Source organism: Marmota monax, unplaced genomic scaffold, assembly GCF_021218885.2.
Source record: "Marmota monax isolate L192 unplaced genomic scaffold, Marmota_monax_Labrador192_F-V1.1 WCK01_AAM20220418_F8-fsc00053, whole genome shotgun sequence".
Lineage (NCBI taxonomy): Eukaryota > Metazoa > Chordata > Mammalia > Rodentia > Sciuridae > Marmota > Marmota monax.
The window spans coordinates 9,701,711-9,721,575 of record NW_026693153.1 but is presented as its reverse complement, the minus strand read 5'-3'; the positions used below and the strand labels follow the sequence as shown (position 1 = coordinate 9,721,575).

Here is a 19,865-nt window from a genome sequence, read left to right as displayed (position 1 = left end):
GCACTTTTAAAATGTGGTGAGCCTGTCTTCTGCCACACTCTGGGCCTTTCTGTCAGCTGAGGGGAAGAGGCTGCCTGTTTACAGTGTGGGCTCTCACAAGAGCAGAAGGTTGAATGGGTTAAGAGGAGACAAATAGGGTCAAATTTCAGTTGAAACTGTAGAAGTTGAGACTTGTAGACTGCAAGGCTGGTGATATTTTTTTTCAATGTAGAACCTTACAAGTACATTAAGGTCCTGACAGAAAAAATGCTCCATGTTGACTTAGAACTACCCTCTGACACCTAAGGTGGGCACAGACTTAAAATATGGTTTACTTGAAATCAGTTCGCTGGGTTAATAGGTTCTGAACACTTTCTCAACCTTTCGTAGGCTAAATGTGATTTGTGGTGAGTGGAATGCTTCTTTCAGCGGTTGGAAACTTGGATTCAAATGTGGAACGAGGTGAATGAACAAATGACATTATAATTATGGTGTTCTTGCTTTCTTGAAGATCAGCTTCTTGCAAAACTTTGTCATGTGAACCTTACAGTGCCCTAAGGTGGTTTTACCTTGGTGTTCTGATCTTTTTTCTGACTCACACTTGAGCTTTCCTTTTGTAAGGACTCGTGAGCCTGACAGGTGACAGATACTGTTGGATGTGCATTCCATTTACAAGTATGTGAGCAAGCATGTTTGGAAGGCAGGGTGAGTTGGCACAATGGCCTAAAGCTTTTTGGAATCCGGGAAGAGTGTGAGGTGGAATGCCAGCGTGGTCTTTGCTGGAACAGCTTGACTTTCCCGTGTGCAGAACACATATTAATGTGTGTTTGCTTTACCAGTAACTTAATTATAAGCAGAATAAACCTCTGGAAGTGTTTAATGTCTGCAAAGAATGCCCTGGGCTACCTGTTTTGCATTAACACATTATCAGGACTTTATGTTTTACTGTGAAGGGGTCACAGTGGGCCTTTTCTCTGAATTATTGCACCATCTTACTGTCTCTCCTGTTATTCTTGAAGAACAGTTTTACATAATTGTGACAGCTTCATGGACTAATGTAATGCTGAGATGATAAGGTTTGCTCAGGTGTTATTTGTCTAACATACCACGTGCTATGACAAATTTAAATACACACAAGCTTTGCCACGAACTGTCCCTTTACTTGTCTCTCTACTTACCTCTCACTTTTGCACCATGGCCCCACTCACAGTGAACCTCTTAGAAGCTGATGCCTCACTGAACTTTCACACACCACTCACTCACTCAAATTCACTAGCATCACCTAGTCACTTTTTAGATCCCCTTTAGATGGGACACTTCCTACAGTTACCTCGTCTGCCCTTGCCTCCATCAAATGTGGACTGGTTACGCTACTCTGGGTCCCCACGTATGCTGTACTTCTCTCTTTTCCATATCTACTTTATGGCTTTGTTCGATTGGCACTTACTATGCTTAAGTGGATTGTAATCTGCCTGAAGTCTGAGAAGCCATCGTTCTGATTCACAAAGTTTCCCTGGTGTCTGGCACAGTCTGTCCTAAAATTTCTTATCAGTTAATCTGTGTTGTTTTTTAAATCATAATGCTTCTTATTTATTCTGTATGTTTTTTTTTTCAGATTCATCAAAGTGAGGAGAAAATAAACCATGCTGAGAAGCTGATCACTCTTCCAACACAGGAAGATCCCAAAAAGGCAAATGATCTTGCCGGTTCCACTTCAGATGCCAAAACAGGGGAAACTGATAGACAACCAAAAGAGAGCTTTTTTCAGTTTCTTGGTAACTTGTTCAATATCTCAGGAAAATCATCTCTTGGTGAAGCTAAGCAGTCTTCTTTCAAAGATGGCCATGATAAAACTGAAAGAGACTCTCAAACTCATGGTGACAGTCATGAAGGGATCCAAAGTGAGAGGGAGATTTTCAGTGATACACTGGGACCCCAGGCAGTTCCAACAGAAGAACAAGAGTCCATCTCAGCTGAACTCTCAGATACCTTTTCTTTGGATACAACTCAGGACAGTGAACAGGAAACCACCGATTTGCCAAAGTAAGTAGAATTTAATTAAGTCAAAAAGTCAAGCTTTTGGACCTAGCTTTTAAACGTAAGTTCTAATTCTTATTAATTGGAAGAAAAAGTATTTGGTAATATCTTTACTGCTATGTAAAAGACAGTAAGATTCTTTTGGACCATCCTGGAAATCTAACACCTTTTCAGCTATTTTGGGGGCAAGAGTACTAGTGCCTTTTAGGTAATTAATTGTCACAGTAGAAGTTTTTTTTTATTTTTTTTTAATTTAAGCCTTCTTTGAATGGGAGTGTTTTTGATTGTCTGAATTCCTCCTGCATTAGACATACTGAACAGGCAAGGGTTCAGTATGTCTACTTTAGGAACCATAATGGACCTAACATTTGTATTTTCATTCTTTCAGTATTCTTTTTTGTGTGTGTGTGAAATCTAGGTAAATCATTTAAGAAAATTAATTGACTCTATTCATGAAACTAGCTTTATGAACCTTTTACCAAGCTCTTAGAAGCCAGTCTTACATGAATTTGAGCAGCATTTTACCACCCATTTTTCCTTTGTTTGATTATGAATAGGAAGCAACTTGTTTCTCTTTTTACTCAAATGAGCCAAAAAATGTTTTTAATGGTGTTGAGTACATTAGGCATCATGGGTAATGCAAGAGTGTTAATTCATAACTATCAGGGATCTGTTTCATTGACTTTTATTTTGTCCTCACTTGAGAATTGGTCATCAATAATACTGTAGTCATGTAAAGATGATAACTTATTGTGTACTTTTTTTTTTTTTTGGTAGTTTCAAAGTGTCCTGCAAGCTAATTCCTCATAGCAAATTTATAAGATCAGACCCAAATCACAGTTCTAAGAACAGAGACCCAAATAGATGAGAGTTTGCTCATCAAGTGATGTGGCGGAGCTTGTTCTACCAGATGTTGAAATATACTGATAAAGATATAGTATCTGCAGCTGTGCCAAGCAGGTGTAATATTTGCTATAAATTTAAATGGAGCAGAATTTATGAGAGTCTGGAAGTAGACTCTCATAAAATTTAAAATCTAAACCTGTGGTGAGGACATTTGCATTCTCTTTGAAATGTGGATTCATTGGAAAAACTGCTTAACAATTTGGAGGGAAAAAGTTATTTCTAATTTTTATATTAAAATAGTTACAAATAAATGTTTACAAAGTAAACTAAGAGAAGCAATATATGAATTATTATTTTACTTTTGATAAAAATCACTTTATAAGCATAATGGCAATAGAAGGTATTAGGAAAGAGATCAAGATAAAGATTACTCCCAATTTTCAAATTCCTGTATGTCAAAAAACATAACCAATGATAATTTAAATGGAAAATGAGAAAAATCATATACAACAATGACAGAGAATACTTTAATTGGTCAGCAATTTAGATACTAATATAATAGAAGATTAAAAATGGCAAACAATATAAAGAATTTAAATAGAAATATAAACCACTAACAATTGAAAAAGTTTGTTTTCACTAGCAATCAAGGAAATGAAAACTAAAATGAGAATTTTTTTCTCCTTTAAATTGATAATATTAATAACTATTTTTCATGAGTCAAAGTAGATAAAGCCAGTGCTCATATACTCTGCTGGGAATGGAGGATGTAATTTGATAGCATGTTTTAGGAATTCAGTTGGCACTATGTATCAAGAACTTTAAAATGTATAAGAACTTTACAATTTTTTCTGATAATATACAAAGGTGTTCATTTAAACATTATTTTTCATTGAAAATAAATGTCCAACAAAGTGGCTCAATTGTAAATCCATTATATGGGATTGTTTAAAGTAACACTATGGAAAGTGTGGTTCCTGGAAAAGTAGCATCAGCATCACTCAAGAATCATTAGAGAAGCATATTTGTTGACCATGTCTCTAACCCCTTCGCCCCATCCCCCTGGCTCTGTGGATGGAGCCCAGGTCCTGATTTAAACTCAGTTGACATCTCTGGGAGCAGGGTCCAGCAAGCTTCTAACAACTTCTCCAGGTGACTTTTTTGCACGCTGATATTAGAGATCCAGTATTGTGAAGTAATTTAAAATGATGGAGAATTGAATAGAATGGAAAGTTCACATTTTTTTCTTCTTTGGTTCTGATTAGTTTGGTTAAGCTTATTTCTTTGGCAATGGACAATAGAAAATGACAGTGGATACCAGGTTTCTTATTTCTTGTTGGTAAACCTTCTTTGATAATGGAATAATCACTTAAGGCGATTCTCTAGAACCAACTCAGCAAAGAAAGTCTTTTATTAATTTAGGTGGAAAGGAAATGATGCCTGAACTCCCAACTAAGAAACAGTCTTCCTCTAGGCCTAGCTTTGGAAATGCCACAGTTTATCAGGCTAAGAACTACAATTGATAATTTGTCAATTTCTATCAATAGTTATTATTAACAATTATCAGTTTAAGAATTGTGATTTAAAAGTTGAATCCTATTTTTATAAGTTTGTTTTGACATTATAGTGAAGGACTGCTCACAACTAATTTTAGATGTTATTTAAGTAATACACCTAGAAAATTATTTTAAAATAATTCTGAGGGGCTTGGGATGTGGCTCAAGTGGTAGTGCGCTCGCCTGGCATGTGTGAGGCACTGGGTTCCATCCTCAGCACCACATAAAAATAAAATAAAGATGTTGTGTCCACCGAAAACTGAAAAATAAATATTAAAAAAAATTCTCTCTCTCTCTCTCTCTCTCTCTCTCTCTCTCTCTCTCTCTCTCTCTCTCCCCCTCCTCTCTCTCCTCTCTCCCCTCTCTCCTCTCTCCTCTCTCCTCTCTCCTCTCTCTCTCTCTCTCTTTAAAAAAAATAATAATTCTGAGTATTTGCATTTTAAGGAGTAAAGTTGTTTTTGTTCTGTGGTATGACTGTACTAAAAACAAGGGTATATTTAAGTTTCTTTTTCAGATCATGAGATTATATCAAATGTAAAATGTTATTTAAAGTGAAATTTATAATAAATTATAGGGGATTTGTTTCCCATAAATTAAAAAAAATATAATACAAGGAAGAAAGAGTTAACTGAAGGTTTTACATTGCCTTTTATGGAAAGTGCCCTTTTTTTCTTTAGAGGTCTTCATAATCAGGGTGTATTTAAACAAATCTATGGCTTTAGATGAGTTAATAATATAACCTGTGGTATATAACAGTGTTCATTATCATACAATCAAACATATTTTGTGACTGCCATTAATATCATTTTCAAAATTTAAATCATTTACCTGTTCATTCAAAGTGGATTTAAAAAATCATCACTAAAATCGAATTGAATGATTTCATCTTAGCTTACTTAAAAATAGTCATAAGCTTTGCCATTGTTTTTATTTATAGTTGACTATGCAGATTTTATTTTTAATATGCATAAAACTTTTTTAAAAAACCTGTTTGGTGACATTTTAAAAATTGTTTTCCATACATTAACTCGGCTTCTGTGTAATTTATATAGAAAGCTATTTTATTGTTGTGGTTTTAAAAATTTTTCTGTGTTATAATTTTTATATTTTCACAGGTTTATATCCATTATAATGAGAATCTCTTCTATCAAAACTATCCTGGGATTTTTTTAAAAAATTGTTGGTTTTGCAGCTTTTCTTTACCTACAGCTGTTAAAAGACTTCCTTATTGTGAGAGGATGCATGTTTACCTATGTAATTTGAAAGGAAATAAATCCTATTGCCAAAAAGTAGCTTAAGCTTCATATTTTCCTTAAAGTGAATTCCTATAGTTCTTTTGCTATAAGACTAGTTACTATTTGCAGGCTGCTATTATAGAATTTTCTTTGCAGAATGATAGGTCTTTGGTTAACAGGTGTATAAAATGTATTCAGATTAGACCACATCATATGTAATATCTGGAGGCTTAATAAACCTTCACATGAAAGCTAAATTTGGACAGCATCCATAAAAGCTTTTCAAATTTTAAATCCATTTGCCTATTTTCTTAAATATTTGAACTTTCAGTGTGTTTTATTTTTTTCTTCCTACTGTTTGAGTTACATCACATACCTTTCATACAAAGAATAAGCTATAGATCCCATGTATAATTACATAATATATGAAATTAATACTCCCATTTCTTCATTCAGCTTGTGAAAAATGCACCTTTTTAATTTCCCATCTTTACCTTATTTTAAAATTATTTATTTTGGGATATTTTAGTTTATTTAAAAGTTCGCAAATTAAAGGGCAAAATTTAATGTAAGTTTTTGGTACTGGGGATTGAACTCAGAGGTACTCAAACACTGAGCCACATCCCCAACCCTATTTTGTAATTTTTATTTAGAGACAGAGTCTCACTGAGTTGCTTAGCACCTCGCTTTTACTGAGGCTGGCTTTGAACTTGCTATGTTCCTGCCTTAGCTTCCCGAGCACTAGGATTACTGGTGTGCACCACTGTACCTGGCCAATTTTATGGACTTAATATTCAATTATGTTGACTCTATTTCAACCTGTGAAAGAATGATGCAGAAAATAGATAATGTTGGCATGACTAACCTGTTAAAAAGTCGTTGTGTAGCTCACCAGTGCCTGAAGGGACCAATTAAAATGAATGAAGTTAAGCTTACAACTTTGATGTCTAGTGCTTTAAACATGATAATTGTTAAATATAAAGAATGCATATTTACAAATATGTAACATATTCTTACAGGCTGCTGCAGAAGATGTGGTTAGCAATTTAAACTAGTATGTATATATATATATATATATATATATATAATTATATATATTTATATATAATATATATTTAATTTAATCACTTTTTAGTTAAAAGCATTAAGAAAATCATAAAAAATATAAAAAACGAATCCTCCTTTGCAGACTCCAAAACTACAAAACACTTATTATAGTAAGCTAAAGTTTAGTGGACTTTTCTGTGTGGTTTATTAGAGTCCTTTTAGATAAAAGTTGCAATGTTGTATTGATGCAGGATAAAATGCTTTGTGATCTAGTTTCAAGGGAGTTGGTAGTAAGAGGACCTAAATTCTGATCCTTCTCTCTCATTTCCTATTTCAGTTGACACCATGTGCATTTCTTTGGGTATATATTTCTTAAGGATTATTTTGGTGATCTTTTAGGGAAAAATTGTAGCCTATGCATAATAGGTTATAATTATACAATGTTAAAATTTTGATAGAAACAAAACAATTTTTTGTTATTTATTTACACTTCTAGATCATTTTTTAAAAAAACTTTTTAGTTGTACATAAACACAATACCTTTATTTATTTTACGTGGTGCTGAGGATCTAACCCAGTGCCTCACACATGCAAGGCAAGCAAGCAAGCGCTCTTCCACTGAGCCACAACCCCAGCCCTAGATCTTAATATGTTGTTTCAAAAGCCTTTTTTATTTTCTGAATGATATGTGTATTTTGATATGGTATTTCACCAATAATGTTAATGTGCCTGTATGTATTTTTCTCTTGAATATTTCATAGGAAGGTTGCCATATCCAGCTTTTGACTTTGTTTCATAAGCATTAGATTCAGCCTGAAACTTGTGCAGCAATTAAAATCCCTTTTGCAAGGCAAAGCTTTTCTCACCATATCTCCTTTAGCTACTTCATAGTGGACAGTAAAAATAAATGGATGTAATAAGAACAATGTTTTACAATAATGGTTTGATAGGATTTTAAAGGCCAGCAAATTATATGGTATGAAATGAGTTATTTCAGCTAAATTTCAAGATGTATGTAACAGGCACAGTTGATGAAATTGTTATCAAAGGAAATTTCCTTTGCTTTTTCATTTAGACAAATCTAGCATTCTTAATTTATTACTTTAAAGGTGGAAATAAAATTTATTCTTTTAGATGTTGGAATACTAATAACTGAATTTCTTAGTTATTCAATATGGAGAGTAATGTTTGGTTACTGATATGTTCAATCTGAAACAATCAAGTAGAACACACATCCAGACTTTCTACTGTGAATTATTATAGTCGGGACCCTAAAATGTTGCTTTAGTTCAGAAAACATTTTGATATCATATATAAGAATTATGACATTAGTCTGAAATAGATTACTTAGCATTTAGTATCATTGCTTTACTTATTTATTGATTCACAGAAAGGTATTAAACATATACCATTTTCCAGATAGTGCATGGTGCACTTAAATATATAAAGATGATTCAGACATAGTACCTTCTCTCAGCCACTAGGTGAGTGGGGAAGAATAAATAACCTAGATCTTTATAGTTTAATGTGATTAATGTTGTGTTTTGTGTACCCACAGACCAGAGGGTAAATGTCCATCTTGGTAGAAAGCATAGGTTTGTGATAGAGATAATTTGTGAGCTGAGTCATAGAGGTTAGGAGTGAGGTCAGTTTCTCTCTGGTGCTGAAATGAAAGGACAGGGAATGGAGCTGATAAAAGTCTACAAAGCAGCGTGGCTTGCATGAGAACTCCCACAGAATCTTCAAGGGAAGCTGGTTGCTGAGCGCATCAGGAACTTATGCAGGAATTGGTTCTCCACTCTTTTTGGAAATCTTTTTGATATCTGCATTTATCCAAGCAATTTAATACTCATCGCACCAGTGGAGTACTTGGAAAAATACTTTTTCTGAACACAGGAAAACATCTTAAAGGCAATTCTATTACTAATTGATTTAACGAATAAATACTGAGTGCTTACTATGGGCTGAACATCTTGTCAGGCATTTTTCTTTAACACTTATCCAACTTATGTGCTTAAAGATGTTGTTTAAGTTCACACGTAAAAGTAAAGGAATAAAAACTTGCTATGACGTTTGATGTGGTGGAGAAATCACAGTGATGATTCCATGAACTTATGGTACTAACACGAGGCACAAAAATCATTGTGGTTCATTAATGTCAAATGCTTTGAGATAAGAACCAGAACCTAAGCCTTGGACTTGTCAGCCTAGACTCTTCTGTTAGCCACAGAAGAATATGTAATCATACATATCTCCATCTGATCACTGTATCCTAATCCTTAATCACTGTATCCTACGAAGGAACAGTTCTGAGAAATTCAATGCATTCAGGCTGCCTTGACATTCATGTGCTGCTTGCCAAATCTGCATTATTTTTAATGCAGATAATTTTAACTAAAACTTCCTAGGATTTCCTCTCCAATTGAGTACATATGAAGAGAAATGGTATTTGAAAGGTACAGTTTGCTGCAATGTGATTGCTGGGATTACTGTAAAGTGATACTAATTATGTTTCCTGATATCCTCGAACTGTTTCTTTTCACAGAAAAATTGATGGTAAGCCAGAGAGGCCTGCAGTAACATATGCAACATATCGAGGCCCCAGACAAATTATGAAATACCTAAAGCAACAACCCATGTTGGAAACTCTGAATACCTCAGACAGAGAAAATGACGGTTCTGATTCTAGTACAAACACACACTCTGGCCCTGGAAGTGAAATGGAGGCTGAGAGAGCACCGCTGTCATCAGCTAGTACAGATGTCCACTTGAAACAATGTCTGCTTGGGGGCCCATTAGATGACTCTGACTGCAGCAAAATTAATCCCAACACAGAAAGCCATCTGACCAATAGTCCGGGACTTCAGAACACCACTCCTTCTAAGGATGTTTTAAATAAAAATGATCCTAGAGGACCTGAGAGAAATTGGTTATTCTCTTCTTCTGAGACTAACTCCAGCTCTACTGTTCGAGAATCTGACTCACGGAACCATTTAGGCTGTGTGCCACTTTCTCAAACTGACAGAAATTTGGTATGTTCAACATTGTTTACAGGAAGTAAGAGTAGCAAAGTTCCTTGCAGTCCAGAATTTCAGAGGAAAACTCTAACAGAAAATACAAGGAGAGAAAACAGCTCTGTGATGAATGATGGGACATTGGAGCAAAGAGAAGAGCATGTTGAACTTCAGGGACCTGCTGTTTCTGATTTCTCTTGTAGTAAATCTAATGGGAGTGACACTACCAAACTGGAAAGTACAAATATGCCAAGTCCCAGTAAATCAGTTAGGCATGAATACCTGCAGTTGCCAGAGAGAAAGTGTTCTAACAAGCAAACTGTAGATAACTCATCAAAGCAGGCTGCCCATCACACCAGCACCATTGCTGTCCAGGGACATGCTGTGACAGACACAGAACTTGTAAATGAAGGAAAGAGGTTGTTTGCCCAAGACTCACAGAAAAATTTGGCTGTTGCAGAAATCAGGCAAGAAACAGCAAGTGTCTTGGCTGGCGAACCCACAACTTCAAGTCATGTAAAAGCTCTAGAAAACAGAATCGAATCATTACCCAAAGATACCGACCAATTGTTTGAAACAGAAGCCAAAAAGCTTGATTTGGGGCCACATGACAAAGCTTACACTATGAGTATAAAACAAAAGGACTCTGCCTTTGCACAGTACATCAGTGAATCAGAAGTTGTAGCATGCTTAGAAAACAGACTAGAACCTGAAATGAATTTCAAACTTAATAAAAATCACCTTTCAGAATCTCTTCTTCATGCCAAGAAACCTCAGCAAGCCAAAGTATCACTTGATGATGAAACACCACTTACCCTTGACTGTAAGAAATCACATTTTGATGCTTCACCTTCTACCTTTGTTTCTGGAAAGGACATTCCGAGTAAATTTGATATCTCTGTTTTAAAGGATGTACCCATAGAAACTGGAGATTCCGACATTGTTGGTATTTCTCATCAGCCAACTAAATGTCCAGAAAAAAATGTGGCAATTCACGTTGAGGCTGTAGATGGAAAGAGTCCTCCTTCCCTTCACCTTGAACATGAATCTGCAGTTCTTGAATCCAAGGAAGCTTTTGCTGATAGTGAAAAATGCCAGTTTCATCCAGGTCCTGAAATGAGTGGCACTATGGTGGACCCATTGAACTCTGAGCCGGGAAGCCTCCCCAAGGATTATAATTTTGTTTCATCTCCAGACCTTAATAAAACAGAGTTAATGCCTGCAAAGACCAAAACAATTAAAAGCACAGTAGAGGAGTCTGATTCTCTTCCCTTGGAAACCAAAATTAATAACATTGCTAAAACTTTATCAACATCTGAGGTTGGTGGTCAGAACAGTGTTCCTGTTAAGTCACATTCTGGAAAAGGAAAATCTATAGCCTTGCCCAAGTTATCTGTTTGCCAAACAGAGCCCAACAGCATTTCTCAGGGTGTAATTTCTTCTTCATTAGAAATTCCAGAGGAGCCAGCAAAGCCTATTTTATCAGAGTTAACTTCTCTAGAAGTTGAGCAGGACAAAAGTTTTCAATCAGTGGAACATAGGGAGATTAAAGACAAACGTTCAGATGCCAGCCGTAAGGACAGTCACCAGGTTCAGGTTTCTTCTACCTCCAAACATCAAGGCATAGAAGAAACAGAGGTGGACACCTTGGGTGATCTTCCTTCTCTTCCCCAAAGTAATCTACCTGTGATTTCACCTCTTGGTCAAGACAAAAAAGTCACTAGGCATATGGCACAGAATTGTGAATCCAACACTTGTATGATTCATGAATCTTTGGATATTTGTGGGACTAAACAGAGTTCTGGTCTCTCAGAAATGGCAGAACTCAGTTTAACTAGTATCTCCCCACAGTTCCAAGAAACTGACAGCACAAAAGTAAATTCACCTTTTTTGAGTTCTGATATTAGTGTGAAAAAAAACATGTTTTCATCAGAGTATTCAAGCTTGCTTAATGTACCTTCTGTGCTGAGATCAGAAAGGAAAGCCTCATCTCACACAAAGAGAGAGGAACCTTGTTTTCTGAGTGGTGGTACTGATAGTGCATCCTTTTTCTCTGGTCAGCCAGAGGAAATTAGCATGGTTATAAATTCATATGATCCCTCAAATATTTACGATTCTGTGAATGTTACTAAAGATCTCTCAGGCGAAAATGCCTCCATAACTGATCTGCTGGACCCTAGTAGCTTTTCCTTGGAATCGGAGACACCTATCCCAACAGGGGCAGATGCAACCCCATTTCAGGACCATTTGGGGATTCATACTGGAAAGGTATCTCTTGATTTCCCAGCCACTGCCCATTTTGACGATACCATGGAAGCAAAGACTGGAGCAGTTGCTGGGGCTCCAGCGTCAGTTAACAGCTCAAGCCAGCAGTGTTCTGAAGCCTCTGCTGAGCATGTAGAAGCGAGGAGAAGAGCACATGACCAACTTTTGGACCTCAAAAGTGGTTTACTCAGAAAGGCTGACACATTGATTGAGGAGATTTTTAATTCTGTCAGAGAAGAACTAAAATCCAAACACACAGTTGGTACCTGCCAGGAGCATATATCCATAGATGGTGTAATGAATCCCGGTACTCTGAAGGACGATATCCCTGAGAAAAAAGAATCAGAAGTGGCATTAACAGGGATCCAACTAAAAGAGTGTTTGGAAGAGCAGGGCATGGAAAACATGTCAGAAGTCAAAGAGGAAGAGAAAGCCTGTGTTTCAACTACAGTTGGTGAGACACATCTTCTTTTTGACTCTGATAGAATGAATGTGTCTTGTGTGTTAGAAGATCAAGCTAGGAAATTAGTCAATGAGGTTATTTATTCAGCCCAAGAAAATCTGAAAAATGATGCTTTTGAAGATACTGAGGCTACCTGGGATTCTGAGCCTCAGGCTCATACTTCAAAAATTCTGAACAGTGATAGTGTTAAGCCAAGTGACGTAGTTAGGGAGTTCTTGTTATCAGAACAGGCAGTAAATCAAAGCACGTGTGAAATTAGTGAAAACAAAAATTTAAGTAGATTCTTCTCCATAAGTAACTTACTTAGTGGCACAGAGTCAATTAAAGGAAGAGATATTTCTCTTTACCAAAAATCTTCACTTTCTGGAAATGAAATTGGACAGTCTGATAGTATAAATTTGCAAGAATCAGATACTGTTTTACTCCCTGAAGACATGCCCCATAAAGGGTTAGATGACAGAGTAAAAGCACATTTATTTGTCAATGAGGACTGTAGAGAGACAAGAGAAAGAGAGCATGTGGATATTCACAAAACTGTGACAGAAGACACAAGAACTCTTGTACTGAATTTCAAATGTCCTCCATCTGTGAGTGATAACATTCTCACACCTGGCACATCCAAAAGCAGTTTGTCTGATAGTCTTGTATGTATATCTGAAAAAAGCTTGCCAGAACATAGTAAAAGCACACCCCTTGCAATGTCAGGAATAGGGAAAGTACACAAAAAGGATGAAGTAAATATGGGAAACATTAAGCATATACCTTCCATGTTAGAAATGGGGAAAACAAACAAAAGGGATACCGAATTCCATATTATGAAATGTGAGGCAGTCCCTCCTGTGTTAGATGCAGAAAGAGCACATAAAATGGAAGCTGAATTAAATATTACAAAAATTGAGTCAGATGCTGACATCTTTAAAATGGAAAAGGTGTACTCAGTGGGTGCTGAGAAGTATGCTGAAAAACCTGAAGGATTACCTGTCACTTTAGGAATAGAAACAGCTTGCAAGATGAGGAATACTGAAGGGGACATTGGCAAAACTGAGGTGATGCCTCTTATATCAGAAGTGAAAAATATCCACCAAAAAGATGCTGAAGGGGATATAGTAAAGACTGAAATGACACCTGTTGCAAGAGAAGTGGAAAATGATTATCAAAAGCTTGCAGAAGGGGATGTTGGCAAGAGTGGAGTGACATCTGTTGTGTCAGAAGTGGAAAATACCTGCCAAAGAGGTGGGGAGGAGATTACCCAAGAGGACAAGGCAGCACCTGTTACCTTTGAAATGGAAGCTATTTACCAAAAGGATGCTGAAGGAGTTATTAGAAAGACTGAGAGGCCTGTGTTGAAATTGGAAACTACTCACCAAAAGGATGCTCTAGGGGTTTTGGGGAATACTAGAGTGGTATCTTCTGTGAAAGAAGCACATAAGAAGGCAGCACCTGCCTCCTTAGAAATGGGGAAAAAATCCAAGGGAGATGCTGAAGAGACTAAAGGAAGAAATATGTTTATGCCTTCTAAACTGGAAATGAAAATAACATCCCCTGAGGATCCTAGTGGGACTCTTAGGAAACATGAAGCAATACCCACAGCCATAGATATAGAGAAAATACATGAAACAGAATTGACCATTACCCAAGTGGAAGGCATGCCCACTGTATTTGAAGCTGAAAAATCATCTCAAGAGTATGCTGAAAGCAGTGTTGGAGAAGTGGAGGAAGAGCCTACTGAAATCAAGGAAAGCTTGATATTGCATGATAGCAGACTTGCCTCACACTTCAGGGGATATCAATCACCTACATTAAGTAAGGATTATGAGGGTTACCCGGCCTTAGCAATGCCAGATTTTCAACCTGAGGACACCGTAGTAAGGCTCAACAAAAGAGTGTCCATCACTACGGTATATGACGCAAGAAGAGTTCTGGATTTTAGTGATGGGAAGGAAGAATCTAATTTGGCCTTCGTTTCTCAGGACGAACAAGAAAATTCTTCCTTTACTATATTATATGAAGAGCCCCTTCAAGAGGAAGACAAGTATGCTTCTGCAGAAGTTAGAGAAACCAGCTCTGTCTTATTTCCCAATGTGGCCTCTTCCTGCATGCCTGTTTTGGCATGTGAAAGGTCTGAGAGTAGAACTGACCTCGTCCATCATCTTGAAAAAGATACAAAATCAGGTGAGACATTTGATGGTGATAGTTCAGAAACATTCTTATCAGTAGAGGCCAAAAGGTACAAAATTTATCCCTTGGCTTTGAGCCCCATTTATGAGGATGACAGCTCACAGGAGGACATTCTATCCAGTGAGGTGTCTCCTGGTCATCATGGCTCCACTAAATCCAGAGAGAGTGCAAACCAATCTTCTTCGGTTTTGTCACTTCTCCAGTCAGTATCAGAGCGTTTAAAGATGAATTTTGATGAAGATAACAGAGAAGTGGCTGAGGAAGAAGATGAGGAGGAAGAAGCATTGCAGAGAGGAGATCTGAGAGCTCAAAGAAAGGATCGTGTTACCTTCCAGTTGCCAGATCCTTCCATCACAAGCTACCCTGACAATGACCAGGAAAGCACTGGACTTTCTAAGCATTCGCATGTAATGTCAAGTGACCCTGCTCCTTCCAATCTGCAGATTGGTCTGTGGCCAGAAAAGACTTTATTTTTACAAAAATCTGACCTTACTTCTAAATTGCATTCTTCTTTAAAGAGTGCTTATCATCAGTATTTACAGACTTCTAAAACTCATTCCTCGGAAAAAGGAACCAGATTTGGTGGGTGTTTTCAGGAACCAGTGTCAAAATATTTCCGTGTTCAAGACAACCCAGGCAGATTGGGCCCCTACACTGTGGTAAGTTCTTTTGATTATTTAACTAGTGAAATAAAACCTTGGGTTGTGAAATTATCTAAAAGCATACTAAAAAAAAATCAGTATATTGGCTTTGTATAAAATTTTTTTTTTAAATATTGGATTTACTCTTTGGTTGAATTGGGTCAAAATTTGTGTATTTTAACTGAATTGTTATGCTGAGAAAACACAGTTGCCTGATCAGAATTTAAAATGCCTAACAGAGGAGCCACTTATTACACAATCCTTAGTTAGTACTTTTAAAACTAAATTAAGTGATGACATTTTGGATTTCTCAAGGTATTATATGTGGGAAAGTTGTCACTTTCCATTTATTTTTTTTAATTTTTTATTGTTGGTTATTCAAAACATTACATAGTTCTTGATATATTTCACTCTTTGATTCAAGTGGGTTATGAGCTCCCATTTTTACCCCATATACAGATTGCAGAATCACATCAGTTACACATCCATTGATTTACATATTGCCATACTAGTGTCTGTTGTGTTCTGCTGCCTTTCCTATCCTCTACTATCCCCCCTCCCCTGCCCTCCCCTCCCCTCTTCTCTCTCTGCCCCCTCTACTGTCATTCATTTGTCCCCCTTGTATTATTTTTCCCTTTCCCCTCACTTCCTCTTGTATGTACTTTTGTATAACCCTGAGGGTCTCCTTCCATTTCCATGCAATTTCCCTTCTCTCTCCCTTTCCCTCCCACCTCTCATCCCTGTTTAATGTTAATCTTCTTCTCATGCTCTTCAACCCTACTCTGTTCTTAGTTACTCTCCTTATATCAAAGAAGACATTTGGCATTTGTTTTTTAGGGATTGGCTAGCTTCACTTAGCATAATCTGCTCTAATGCCATCCATTTCCCTGCAAATTCTATGATTTTGTCATTTTTTAATGCGGAGTAATACTCCATTGTGTATAAATGCCACATTTTTTTTATCCATTCATCTATTGAAGGGCATCTAGGTTGGTTCCACAGTCTTGCTATTGTGAATTATGCTGCTATGAACATCGATGTAGCAGTGTCCCTGTAGCATGCTCTTTTTAGGTCTTTAGGGAATAGACCGAGAAGGGGAATAGCTGGGTCAAATGGTGGCTCCATTCCCAGCTCTCCAAGAAATCTCCATACTGCTTTCCAAATTGGCTGCACCAATTTGCAGTCCCACCAGCAATGTACAAGTGTACCCTTTTCCCCACATCCTCGCCAGCACTTGTTGTTGTTTGACTTCATAATGGCTGCCAATCTAACTGGAGTGAGATGGTATCTTAGGGTGGTTTTGATTTGCATTTCTCTGACTGCTAGAGATGGTGAGCATTTTTTCATGTACTTGTTGATTGATTGTATGTCCTCCTCTAAGAAGTGTCTGTTCAGGTCCTTGGCCCATTTGTTGATTGGGTTGTTTGTTATTTTATTGTCTAATTTTTTGAGTTCTTTGTATACTCTGGATATTAGGGCTCTATCTGAAGTGTGAGGAGTAAAGATTTGTTCCCAGGATGTAGGCTCCCTATTTACCTCTCTTATTGTTTCTTTTGCTGAGAAAAAACTTTTTAGTTTGAGTAAGTCCCATTTGTTGATTCTAGTTATTAACTTTTGTGCTATGGGTGTCCTATTGAGGAATTTGGAGCCCGACCCCACAGTATGTAGATCGTAGCCAACTTTTTCTTCTATCAGACGGCGTGTCTCTGATTTAATATCAAGCTCCTTGATCCATTTTGAATTCACTTTTGTGCATGGCGAGAGAAAGGGATTCAGTTTCATTTTGTTGCATATGGATTTCCAGTTTTCCCAGCACCATTTGTTGAAGATGCTATCCTTCCTCCATTGCATGCTTTTAGCCCCTTTATCAAATATAAGATAGTTGTAGTTTTGTGGATTGGTTTCTGTGTCCTCTATTCTGTACCAGTGGTCCACCCGCCTGTTTTGGTACCAGTACCATGCTGGTCACTTTCCATTTAGCTCATACATATCATGAAAATATTTCTGTCAAGTAAAATTTTTATATATTTGCTTGACAACAACTTCCCAGTGGAGTTGCTCATATTCATACAAAGCAAGACAGTGAGTAGCCCAATTTGGAGAAAAAGAGCTAGAAAATGTGTTGAAATTCAGTTATGTCTTTCATTGGTTTAGTAATATTTAAATATCTAATGTAGAATATTTACAGAACATGGGACTTTCCCTTTCCGGCATTCCAAGGATTATGGAACTTTCTTGAAGACTCTCAAGGCCTGTATCTTGACCTAGAGCACCCTTAGCAAATAGTATACCAATCAGTACCTTGCAAGAGAAAGTCATTTTGAAAGAAATGACAGAATTTGAAGAAATATGTCTTTTATGGGTCCCCATTGCCAACCAAATTAAATGGAATCTCTTCACTCTGATTATAAGTTCTGTTTTGTCCAGTCTTTCCTCCCCAATTCTCTAGCTATACACTCTGTGTTTCCTGCCTCTGTTCTTTTTCTGAAAATGGTTCTCTTCCTGGAATATTTTTCCCTATCGTCCCCATCCCTTTTTTTAAGCTCATGGAAATCCTGTTTTCTAAGATCCTCTCAATTCCTCAATTCCACTTCCTCCAAGAAGCCCCTTCTAGACCTCCCTGTCCCATTGCCTCACCTCCTTACCGGTGCCATTTCCACAACCTGGCCTTTTTCTTTGTGTTTTACCTGTGCATTTAACTTGGTCCCTCCTTAGAAGTGTGGATGTCTGTTTGCCCCTTCTAAGCAGGAGGCTGTTTGAAGGCAGTGACACCACGCTATTATACTGCATGTTTGCACTCTGTTCCTTCTGTGTAAAGAACCCCTTTGCTCATAATGGTGACTAGTACATATTGGGTATATGATGGCTAAGAATATGAACCACATGTGTTTCTACTAGTATTAACTTAAGTCTTACTTTTTCAATTTTTACTATTTCAGAATGTTGACAGACAAATTCTGAGATGTAACCCAAGGCCTGGGAAGGTAAGGATAGTTTTTGCAAGTAGATGAAGAAAAAAAGTGAAAATCAGGTTTGGAGAGTTTAAGATAAATACTTTTGCTTGATTTAGAAAATAATTTTTCTACTCGAGGATTTTACATTTGAAGTAATATTTGTTTTTATCTATTTAGGATATTTTGTATATTCTAGGACATTCTGAAAATTTAAATACATTCTTAAAATGGGTCATTGGGCCTGTCTACTTTATGTTACAGATGGTTATCTATGATCTCCATGGAAGTGAATATAAACACGAGATCTACTGTAATGTTCCTGATGCTACAGCATGGTCTTTTCCCAATGGGGTATTGATAAAAGTTGTAAGAGGCTGGTAAGAAATCTCAATGATTTATAGCATATTTTCTGAAATTAAGCATGCCTTCTTGTATTTGTACTTTTTGTAAAAGTTATATTCCTTTTCCTCTAGTATTAGACATAGTTCTTTTTATTTGCTATGGCAGAAAATACAGGGTGCCTTTAGTACTTAAAGCCAGCAGTCACCAATACTTAATACAGTATTGGGAGTATTAGTAGGATAGAATTGGCACAGTGAGTTGAATGCTTCAGTCAAATGAAGCAGAGTTTTGAAAATGAGTTCAGAATTTGTGGGATGCTAAGGAATGCGAAGGTCACATAGTTAGAGTTATTAGTATAGCTGAAATGCTCAAGAAGTGAGGAATTCCTTATATGGTCCAAAACTGGTGGAAAACCTCGATTTGTTATTATGAACCATGTCCCATAGACATGCTGGAGTCAGAATTTCTTTGTCCAGAGTTTGGGCTGGTATTCATGTTTTAAGAAGTATAGTGTATTGTTGTCTTTACTTAACAAAATGTAACCCATCTCGTGATTATCCATCAAAAGAAAAATTAGACTAGAAGTGTAACTTGAAATTGTTAAATTATCTTTTCTTTTTATTTTTTAAATTTTTTAAATTATAATTATATATGACAGCAGAATTCATTACAATTCATATCACACATATAGAGTACAAATTTTTCATGTCTCTGGTTGTACACAGAGTAGAATCACACCATTCGTGTCTTCATACATGTACTTAGGGTAATGATGTCCATCTCATTCCACTGTCTTTTCTACCCCCATGTCCCCTCCCCTCCCCACCCCCCTTTGCTCTATCTAAAGTTCATCTAATCCACCCATACTTCCCACCCCAAACCCATTTTGAATCAGCATCTTTATTTCAGAGAAAACATTTAGCATTTAGCTTTTTGGGATTGGCTAACTTCACTTAGCATCATATTCTCCAACTCCATCCATTTACCTGCAAATGCCATGATTTTATTCTCTCTTAATGCTAAATAATTCCATTGTATATAAATTATTTCTGATATGAATGTATAGCTTTGTGTATATAATGAAGTACATGTGTACATAAATATAGACAGACATATACTGTGTGGTATGGTGTTCAGTATCTTTATTTCCAAGGGTGTACACTTCTTTCTTATACTACTTGTCAATAATTAAGTTAAGATATTTTATTTTTTAAAAAAGAGTCTTATATTCTAATAGTAGGAAGAGGCCAGTTTAAAAAAACTATAAGTAGATAAAACGATCTGTTACTTATTATTATTTGTCATATG

General features: G+C 36.7%; 1 protein-coding gene across 1 annotated transcript in view; it reads left to right on the top strand.

The window, feature by feature from the left end:
- The window catches only part of Crybg3 (crystallin beta-gamma domain containing 3), a 119,195-nt gene that overhangs the window by 34,249 nt on the left and 65,081 nt on the right, over positions 1–19,865 (top strand). The window contains exons 3-6 of the mRNA XM_046455286.2: positions 1,595–2,022; positions 9,246–15,279; positions 18,201–18,245; positions 18,477–18,592. Coding sequence (XP_046311242.1) covers positions 1,595–2,022; positions 9,246–15,279; positions 18,201–18,245; positions 18,477–18,592 — 6,623 coding nt within the window. The remainder of the gene's footprint in view (positions 1–1,594; positions 2,023–9,245; positions 15,280–18,200; positions 18,246–18,476; positions 18,593–19,865) is intronic.